At 46.7% G+C, this 9,969-nt stretch overlaps 1 protein-coding gene across 3 annotated transcripts in view; it reads left to right on the forward strand.

Annotated features, from left to right (window-relative positions):
• LOC122878576 (fibroblast growth factor 12-like) overlaps window positions 1-9,969 on the forward strand; it is a 56,594-nt gene that overhangs the window by 31,672 nt on the left and 14,953 nt on the right. For 2 of the 3 annotated variants that reach the window (XM_044201480.1, XM_044201479.1), the window contains exon 2: window positions 9,131-9,241. In XM_044201480.1, the coding sequence (XP_044057415.1) occupies window positions 9,131-9,241 (111 nt within the window). Of the gene's footprint in view, window positions 1-2,350; window positions 2,565-9,130; window positions 9,242-9,969 lie in introns of those variants that run through there. The other variant, XM_044201478.1, reaches the window with a different exon arrangement.

Genomic DNA, 9,969 nt, shown 5'->3' on the forward strand with positions numbered 1-9,969 from the left:
TTTCTCAAACAAACAATCTTCGGTTGAAAACAGACAAATGTTTCGGTCAGTTTACAGCAGACATCAAGCAGCTGCTGGTGATGTTTGCCTCCTGGATGTTTTACTTTGGCATCGTGCCGAAACTGTCCGTTTTCAGTGGATTGAATACCGGCCACGATGTGACCGATCCACATTAAATTCAGTCTGATCTAAACACAGATCCTAAATTTGGGGAAACTCGTGTCAGGTCGGTTCTCACACCTAAGATTCGGCGCTGAAAAGAGCAAACACTCTCTGCAGCGTTTTGCACTTGACTGATTTTCTGCCACTCAACTGAATTTAACTTTGAGCCAACGATCAAATGCGTCTGATCCCTGATCAGTTCAACCACTGACCGATCTGTATGGGTGAGGGAGCATTGATCTGTGAGGGAGCGGCGTGAAGACGAAGAAACTTTTGTCTCACATATAGTTCATAAATTTAGTCATGTGTTTGTGTTAGCATGTGGCTAGCTGTTAGCTTATGGATAGCTGTTAGCTCGCTGCTAAACTCTTTATTGTTGCAACTAAGCTGCTAAAGGGCAGAAGTTCTTCTGTTTCTGTCAGTTAGCAAACAGCTTCAGGTGCAGCAGCACCTCCTTCTGGACTGGAGGAGGGTCGACCCTGATTTACAAGCAGCCCAGAAAATAAAGATTTGTGTAAATGAAAGAGTCTTTAATCTCAGTCGGATACGAGACTCTTGAAATGACGAATGGAAACGGTTCTTAATGAAATCCGGTGTTTGATCAACGTGAACTGGATCCAGAATGAAACCAGCTGTCAGAACCAAACAGTCGTCCTGTGGTGTGCAGCCTGTTTCGGGAGGATGGAGTGAAGGTAGAGTGGTCTGACGTGGGAGCAACATGAAACATCAGGCAGAATATTTTTAGGAGCTTCTTCCACACCTCCACCGCCTGTCTCTCCATCACTCTCTCTCCTCTTTCCGACTAGTACTCTCTCTCTCTCGCTCGCTGACGGCTGCTCTCTCCTCTCTCTCTCTCCTCTCTCTCAGCCTCTCATCACATTCAGCAGCTCTCAGCCTGTGAGGAGGAGGAGGAGGAGGAGGAGAGGATCAGGCAGGAGGAAGCAGTAGAGTAAAATAGAGCAGAATAGAGTCGATGTGTGTACTGTGCAGGTCTGTGGTCTCTGCTCTCTGCTGGATTCTCTCACTGATGCTCAGGGATTATTGTGAACTTTGTTGGGTTTGTTGGACGTCGTGACTGCTGTCTTTCTTTCAACTCTTTCTGGGTTTCTGATCGCTGCGTTTCTGCTGATTCTCTGAAGACGTCTCTGAAAGTTGTTGAAAAACTGATGTTAAAGATGGCTGCGTGACCAGGCGCCGCTGTCCCACCGCCGCTGAAAACAAACCGTCCTGACAGACGTGGAGATGCAGCAGCGGCCGCCCTTTGATTCATCGCTGATGCTTCAGTTCTCAGTTCACGGAGGCATCGGCGTCGCAGCCATGTGCTTCCATCGGAGAGTCTAAAAACCCGAGATGGAGCAGAGGAAAACGGATAAAGTACCCAGCTTGCATTGTGGCTTTTTCATTTATACGTGCTGCTGCTGTTTGTCGTGTTTAAAACAAGAAATCATGGCTCAGATAAAGGTTTCAACTTTCTAACTCCCAGATCTGGGAACACTTATTGATTTATATATTTAGCATTTGTCATTAGTGAGAACCCAACCGATAATTAAAGTGTTCATTTTTGATATTTGTTTCATAACTGTAGATGCTCAAGCTTTCTGAGCACTTTTAGGACGTCTCGTCTGTTTGATTGTCATGAAACCAGCAAAAAGTTACAATATACAGATTGTTCAAATAACACAACTTCACGGTACAGTAAAGGAGAGTTTCAAGTTTCCTGTGATTAGTCGTCATGGCTGAAGCTTTGGCGCCCTCTCTGGTGTGAACGAAAGCTACAGGATGTGAACTTGTATGGCAAATACATAAACTGTTTTCCATTAATGAAGAAAGAAAAATATCTGTATTTATCAATGATTGTTCCCTGATATGTCTCATCGTCCGATCATCTGAAAACCCCCGGAAGAAATGACGTCTGTGATAAAGTGCATCAAACACTCGGGATGTTCTTAAATGAAGCATTCAGTGATTCTTCAGGTATCTCTTAAAAATATGGACATGTAAAGATCAGGTTGCCGGCTGCGTCTCAAAGTGGATTTTCCGTGTTTTGAATCCGTTTTGAGTCATGGAGTGACCGTAAGCAAGAACCACACGTATCAGACACTCGCTGCATTCCTTCGTTCAGACATGTCCCCTGTTTTGGACTAAAAAGCGAGCGTCCTCAGACTCCAGACTTCCTCTGTGGCTCCGTCCACTTCTCGGGGAGATGGCGGCGGCCATCGCCAGCTCCCTGATCCGACAGAAGCGGCAGGCCCGCGAGTCCAACAGCGACAAGGTCGCCACCAACAAGAGACGCTCGAGTCCGAGTAAAGACCCGAGGTCTCTGTGTGAGAGACACATCTTCAGCGTCTTCAGCAAAGTTCGCTTCTGCAGCGGAAAGAAAAGACCTGTACGACGGAAACCAGGTGGGTTCACAGACTGTTTAGCTTTAGTACAGGTGGTAACTGACAGTTCAGCACTACAAACCTGTACACTCCACTCTGCTGCTGATACCAGCTCCGCACACTCGCATACCGAAGAATACCAAAGCTTGGGAGCTTCGGCTCGCCAGATTCGTTTACGTACCATAGTCAGACAGTAGACTCAGCGCCTGTTAGCATGTTTAGCCTGTTATTATTCCTGCAGAGAAGCAAAACACCAGGAAGAATTGCACAACTACGTCACAGATCATTTTCTCCACAGATGCACATGTCCGCCTGAAGAATCTCAGCAGCTTCTGGATGAAACGTGCTTCATCGTTCATGCTCCCCTCAGGATGAACTGTAATCACTCTGCTGATCCTCTGACTTTCCATCTAGCGCCACCATCAGGTCGACACGTTAACGCGTCCGACACTTTGGTTTCTGACCAAACACCTGCAGAGCTGATGGCGTTCCCATCAGCCTCAGCTGGACTCTGTGTTTACTGCTAACTAGCTAATGTTAGCATGCTAACACGCTAAACTAAGATGGTGAACATGGTAAACATTATACCTGCTAAACATCAACATGTTAGCATCGTCATTGTGAGCATGGCAGCATGCTGATGTTAGCACTTAGCTCAACGCACCGCTGTGTCTGAGTGCAGCCTCACAGAGCTGCTAGCGTGGCTGCAGACTCTGTCTGGTTAAAACGAGCATGTCTGCTGTAAGTCACCTAGGAACTATTATTAGCACTTAAACCACAGCATATACCGAGCATAAAGTTTACTTATCCTCCGATATCGAAAACACGACTTCATGAGTTCTTTGTTCGAAGGCATTGAGTCGACATTCAGTCTCTCAGCTGTGGAGCTTTATTGGTTCACTGCAGATTCCCCAGGATCATCTGTTGTTTCAGAAATGCAGAATAAACTGAAATGCAGCCAGTAGTTGTAGTAAACATTCATCAACGGTTTTAAATATTTAATGCGGGTAAAAAAGAAATACCCAACGTGTGGTTCCAGCTTCTGTCGTGATGATGTCAGCAGACTGTTTCCCTCTGGAGACCTTTCACGTGATCAAATACCAGAGCAGCCTTGTGAATCCTCCTGCAGGAGGACGAGCTCCCTCGCTCCCTCCTGAGGAGGACGAGCTCCCTCGCTCCCTCCTGCAGGAGGACGAGCTCCCTCGCTCCCTCCTGAGGAGGACGAGCTGCCTCGCTCCCTCCTGAGGAGGACGAGCTCCCTCGCTCCCTCCTGCAGGAGGACGAGCTCCCTCGCTCCCTCCTGAGGAGGACGAGCTCCTCGCTCCCTCCTGAGGAGGACGAGCTGCCTCGCCTCCCTCCTGAGGAGGAGGCTCCTCGCTCCCTCCTGCAGGAGGACGAGCTCCTCGCTCCCTCCTGAGGAGGACGAGCTCCCGCGCTCCCTCCTGAGGAGGACGAGCTCCCTCGCTCCCTCCTGAGGAGGACGAGCTCTCTCGCTCCCTCCTGAGGAAATGCTTAACTTCAGGAGGAGACGCAGTGTGTTGGACCGCTGGACCGATTTCAATGTTTACACATTTATGAGCTGCGTCTCTCATTAGCCGACACCCCGCTGCTGCGAAGCGCTTCATGTTTTCTTGGCAATGCAACAAACAGCTTCTTAAAGGAACTATTATACAGCGCTTCTGCTTGATCAGCTGCTTCACAGTGTACAGTCCAGAGACTTCAGCGTCTTTAACGTCTCCTGTGAGGAGTGTGTAAGAACAGAGTGAGTTATTAAAGAAATCTCTGCCGCTGGTGAATCGCTGAGTCATTTACTTCAACGTCAGCACTTTGTCTTCTTTTGATGTTTCACCATCACTGAGCCCCCTAGTGATGACGTTAGTTACAAACAAGACGTGGATCATCCTGATCCACACTGCAGAGCTCGCCAAACACTGGATAAACAGATTTTATACTGTGTCTTTTGGTTTGGTACGCTCTGAGCACTGGTACAAACAAGAAATATTGGAAGGAAATAACATTTTTGTAATTCATTTTGAAAAATGAAAACATTTAACAGTGGCTCATTGGCCATAATTCTTTCTTTAACAGTTAAGGCGCTCAAATACTGTCGTATTGTGTGTAAGGACAAATAAATAACACAAATCAGTACGTCTCGATCGTAAGACTCTGACCTGCTGCAGCTCGTGTCGGTTTAAACAGAGCAGCACGCCGGACTGACCGACCGTCACATTGTAGCGGGGCTCAAGCACTTTGACCATAAGCTTAAATTGTGTATTACCACCGAGTATGGTCGCATGTCTGCAGCGATAAATGCTTCCGTAGCATCAGTTATTGATTTGGCTCGGTCTGAATCTGCAGAGACGCTGTGGGGAGGACGACTCGCCTTCCAGTCTGTTTCTGTCTCGTTCTGCTAATCGACACATTCGGCCGGTGCCTTCGTAAGTGACGTGTTTGAAGCGTTTCCGCAGACAAACCCGACTTCAGCTGAACAATGTCGGCGTACAGTCTGACACTAATCGTTGCCCATTTTCGCCGTAACAAACCGTGAAACCGTAACGCTCCAACATGGATCTAAGAGTCGTGGGAGGAGCCTCCAGCTCTGGTCGCTCATTGGTGTTTGCCATTCGGAGGCAGCGACACTACAGGAGCTTGACTCACCGAGCAAACCCAAGCCCGCAGGAAGCGCGCCGGGCTTTCAAGCCAGCTTGACGTAGCGGCCGAACCGTGGAATTACAACTTCCCTGGCCCAAAAAGTCTTTCTTCCATAGACTTACATTGTGAAAGAAGCGAAATGACTTGTTTCACTATCAGAATTTGATCCATTTGATCCGATAACATTTGGAAAGTCTAGAAGAGCCGCACGGTTAAATCATTTTATCCCCATTCAAGTTAGCGGAGGGCTAAACCGGAAGTTAGCCGACATTGAGACCGGTGCTTCCCAGAGTGAGTGCCTCGAGGACGGGCCACGACATGACAGAAATACACTCAACATATTAGTGTGTTTTGTTGTATTAATTGTTCATTTTAAGTTAAATATTGATCCGTAAATCTGCAGAGCGGCTGTTGGCTTTATTTCTGAGCGACTGAGAACGGGCCTATACTAACGTAATATTCATATAATATAATATCAAATCTAAAATTGCAACATACATATTTGCATGTTAAATTGGCAACATAAGGTTTGAACTTCCCGACACTAACAGGGTTTAATTGATGCTTTTCATTTCATTGCACATCGCCTCTCTTTGTGTAGGGTGATGAACATTTGATCAAACCGTTTCCTGCTGACTCACAGTGACTCTGACACGGCTGTCGGTTATTGATCATCCACACGATCAATACGTGCTGTCAGCAGCTGTTTACATGATCTATCAACATACTTTATTCATAATAACCATCTTCACGTGAGCATGTAAATACTCTCAGAGGGACAGAAGTCCTCTGGAGGACCATGTCTTCTTTTTTCCATTTCACTGTTTATTCCTCGCAGCCGTCGTGTTAAACATTAGAAAAGGAAGAAACAATCGGAGTTTATATCTGAAGGTTAATAAAAAGACAAAAGGCAGGAACAGTAGAGAAGAAAGCAGACTTCAGTCGTCTTCAGAAACATTAGATTGTGTAGATCCACGGAAAGTTTTCAGGTGTGATAAAGAAAAGAGTTTAGAAAAACAGCGAAACAGTTCTTGAAGGTTTTTTAGATAGATTTGGAAAAAATGATCCTTCAGGATCGTTTAGAGCTTAGAGATGAATCTGCGGCTCCTTACATTTACAAGACGCGATGACGTAAAGATTGAAGCTGATATTGTTGATAGAAATGAAATGAAAACGCGTCACTTCCTGTGCGGCAGAAAAGCAGGAACACAAACTGACTCTGCTTTTGTTTTTCATTTTTATTTCATTTGAAACTAGAATCATTCAAACTGTTTTGCTGTCCTCTGGTTGAAATGTGACTCTGATTTGTTAAGACATCATCATCATCATCATCATCACGGATCCGTTCAGGAAGCAGCATGTGATGAGGCCCACAGCCCCACAGATGTGTTAAAACTCCCAGCTCCTCCTCGAACAGTGTGACACACACTTTAAATATAACTTCCTTCAGAGGAATCCGTCTGGATCAGTGAAGAGACTCGACAGACGTTTCATGTCAGAGAATAAAACCAGTTTAGTCGCATCGAGAGTCAGGAACCGAAACCCTCCTGATGCTGAGGTTCAGCTTCTGTCCTCTCAAACTAAATGTGTTGTTTCCCTCCAAAACCAGCCGCGTGACCGCTCTGATCGGCCGCTAATAAAAAACCACGTTAACAACGGAGCGCAGGAATATTGGGAAGTGTCACCGACTCTGCAGCTCTTTGTAGTTTTGGTTTTACAACACGTTCCCTAAATATTAACAGGGTTTTAATGGTTTTCTGCATGGATGAAGGGCTAAAAACCCTTTAATATGTACAACTTATCAGGTAGATCGCAGGTACCCTTTCATTTGTACATTACAAGGAAACTCAGGGGTTCAGCATGTTTGAAGTGAATTAGGGGATAATGAATTCATCGTAAGGGGTTTTAAACGGATTGGCTCTACATTTAGTTTCAGCGGGTTCATTGTGGTGCTCTGTGTCTGCGTGATGTGGAAGTCGGCAGCTAGAGGTGAAAATACTGTGAACTGACAATTTAACACTATGTCCATTAAATCTGGGTTAAATGGCCTTGAGCGACAGACTTCGAGCGTCCATGTTTGTTTGGTTTTCAGGCACTTCTGTATTATTAAGAGAAATCAGAGTTTCTCAGGTGGAATTAGGACTTTTCTGTTGACTTGAACTCTCTTTACAAACCAGAAACTGGTAATTACAGTAAGTCCCGTATGGCTTTAATGCGGTACGAGGCTCAAACGCTACGCTGAGGTTCGGAAGTTAAAAGACTCGGCGGTGACTGATGCCGCTGTTCCTCTGCAGCTTTAAAGAAACAGTCAACACTGTTACAACTGTTAGCTGTCTGCTCCAGAGTCACGTTCAGGTTCAGGACGTGTTTAGCCTAGCTTAGCACAAAGACTGGAAGCAGGGGGAAACTGTTAGCCTAGCGCCATCAAAAGAGAAAACACACACCTTCCAACAGCCCCAAAGAAAGATCCAGAGCATCGATGACGGACGAGAAAAGAAAAACTACAACAGTTGTGATTTTTTTAAAATTTCTGATGTGACGACTTCTAATAACTCGACCAGTTGGAGACAAAAGCTCAACGGAGGAAAGTTGTAAACAGTTTGTCTTGTTGTTTTTGAGTGTTTGTGGACACGTCTGACAGTCTGTTAAGTTACCGAATGAGCTAACAGTGGCGACTGAGCCTCCGGCCCGCTGACGAAAGTACTGCAATACCTATACATCTGCAGTATTACGAGCCGGACATTTCCCACTGCTGCAGCTTCACATTAAAAGCATGTAACTGGCGAAACACGAGTTGACTTTTATTATGAAGTAGTCACAGGAAATGCAACGTGTTTGTCAGGGAGCTTGACACTGTCGAGACGAGACAGACCGGGCTGAAATATAGCCGTTAGTAATGGGAGCAGCTGCTCACCTCCACCTTGTCAGCCAGGTAAGCGGCTGCTCTCTGTGCCTGCTGGTCGCAGACTCGTGCAGCATGACATCAGACCGCGGTTTCTCACAGAAAGATGCAAAAGTGACGATTATTGTCCGACTTCTTTATTAAATCGACAGTAGTTAGTTTAGCTGCCCCCAGAATTCTGTGACCTGCGGTATTAAACTGCCTTTGCTGTTACCAGCAGTCGCCACAGGTGTCGCCAAATCCACCAGGAAACCCACTGAAAAAGGATTTCCACTTTAAGTAGCACAGCAGCCTGCTCCACATCAGCCTCTCTGTATTTGGTCTATTTCTGCCGGAGACGAGTCCTTCTGGCCCACATTGTCATCTGGAGCATCACTTCATCTCCAGCTCACATCATGTTTACATCCTCAGACCTCCAGCTGAATCACGAGGGGGTCAGGACCAGGGTCCTGGTCCTGTGGCTTCAGGGGCCACATGTGATGCTGTGTGTTTGTGTGTGTGTGTGTGTGTGTGTGTGTGTTCACCTGTAGAGATGAGAAGCCCACTTTACACTGTCAAAACCACAAAGTGAAGCTTAATCAGGTTGAGCCTCTCATGAGCCTCTCACTAATTTATTTTTCCCTTTTAAGGACTTTTATAATTTTATATCATATAAGTGCATTTATTTTTTAGGATGTCGGAGTTCAGAGCGACAGCTGCAGGAAACAAAGATGGAAATTTAAAGTGGAGGGAAACTGCTCTAAACTGCTGAACACAGGTTAATAGCAGTGTCACAAAGTACTGTGTTGCTTTATCACAACGCAGAAGAGATGAGCTTAGATAGAAAGGTAACAAAGTATGACATGAGGCGAGATAAACTGAGATGAAAGAGATATTAGACGAGTGCAGAGGAAGAGATAAAGTGAGAGGAGATCCTGCAGTGAATCATACATGTGGTCGGAGTGCGTTCACAGTGAAGACAGGTGAAGCACCTGCCGTCAGAGTGCGTCTGCAGCATGGATCTTATGTCCGGGTGTGTGTCGGTGTGTTTCAGAGCCGCAGCTGAAGGGCATCGTGACGCGTCTCTTCAGTGAGCAGGGCTTCTTCCTGCAGATGCAGCCCGACGGGACCATCAGTGGGAACAAGGACGAGAACAGCGACTACAGTGAGTCTGCTGCTTCACCTGCAGCTGCACCTGCACCGACACACCTGCACCGACACACCTGCACAAACACACCTGCACCGACACACCTGCACCGACACACCTGCACCGACACAAACACACCTGCACCGAACAAACACACCTGCACCGAACCAAACACACCGACACAAACACACCTGCACCGAACCAAACACACCGACACAAACACACCTGCACCGAACCAAACACACCTGCACAAACACACCTGCACCAACCAAACACACCGACACAAACACACCGACACAAAACACACCGACACAAACACACCGACACAAACACACCTGCACTGAACCAAACACACCTGCACACAAACACACCTGCACCGAACCAAACACACCGACACAAACACACCGACACAAACACACCTGCACCGAACCAAACACACCGACACAAACACACCGACACAAACACACCGACACAAACACACCTGCACCGAACCAAACACACCGACACAAACACACCGACACAAACACACCTGCACCGAACCAAACACACCGACACAAACACACCGACACAAACACACCTGCACGAACCAAACACACCGACACAAACACACCGACACAAACACACCTGCACCGAACTAAACACACCGACACAAACACACCGACACAAACACACCTGCACCGAACCAAACACACCGACACAAACACACCGACACAAACACACCTGCACCGAACCAAACACACCGACAC

Source organism: Siniperca chuatsi, linkage group LG7, assembly GCF_020085105.1.
Source record: "Siniperca chuatsi isolate FFG_IHB_CAS linkage group LG7, ASM2008510v1, whole genome shotgun sequence".
Taxonomy (NCBI): domain Eukaryota; kingdom Metazoa; phylum Chordata; class Actinopteri; order Centrarchiformes; family Sinipercidae; genus Siniperca; species Siniperca chuatsi.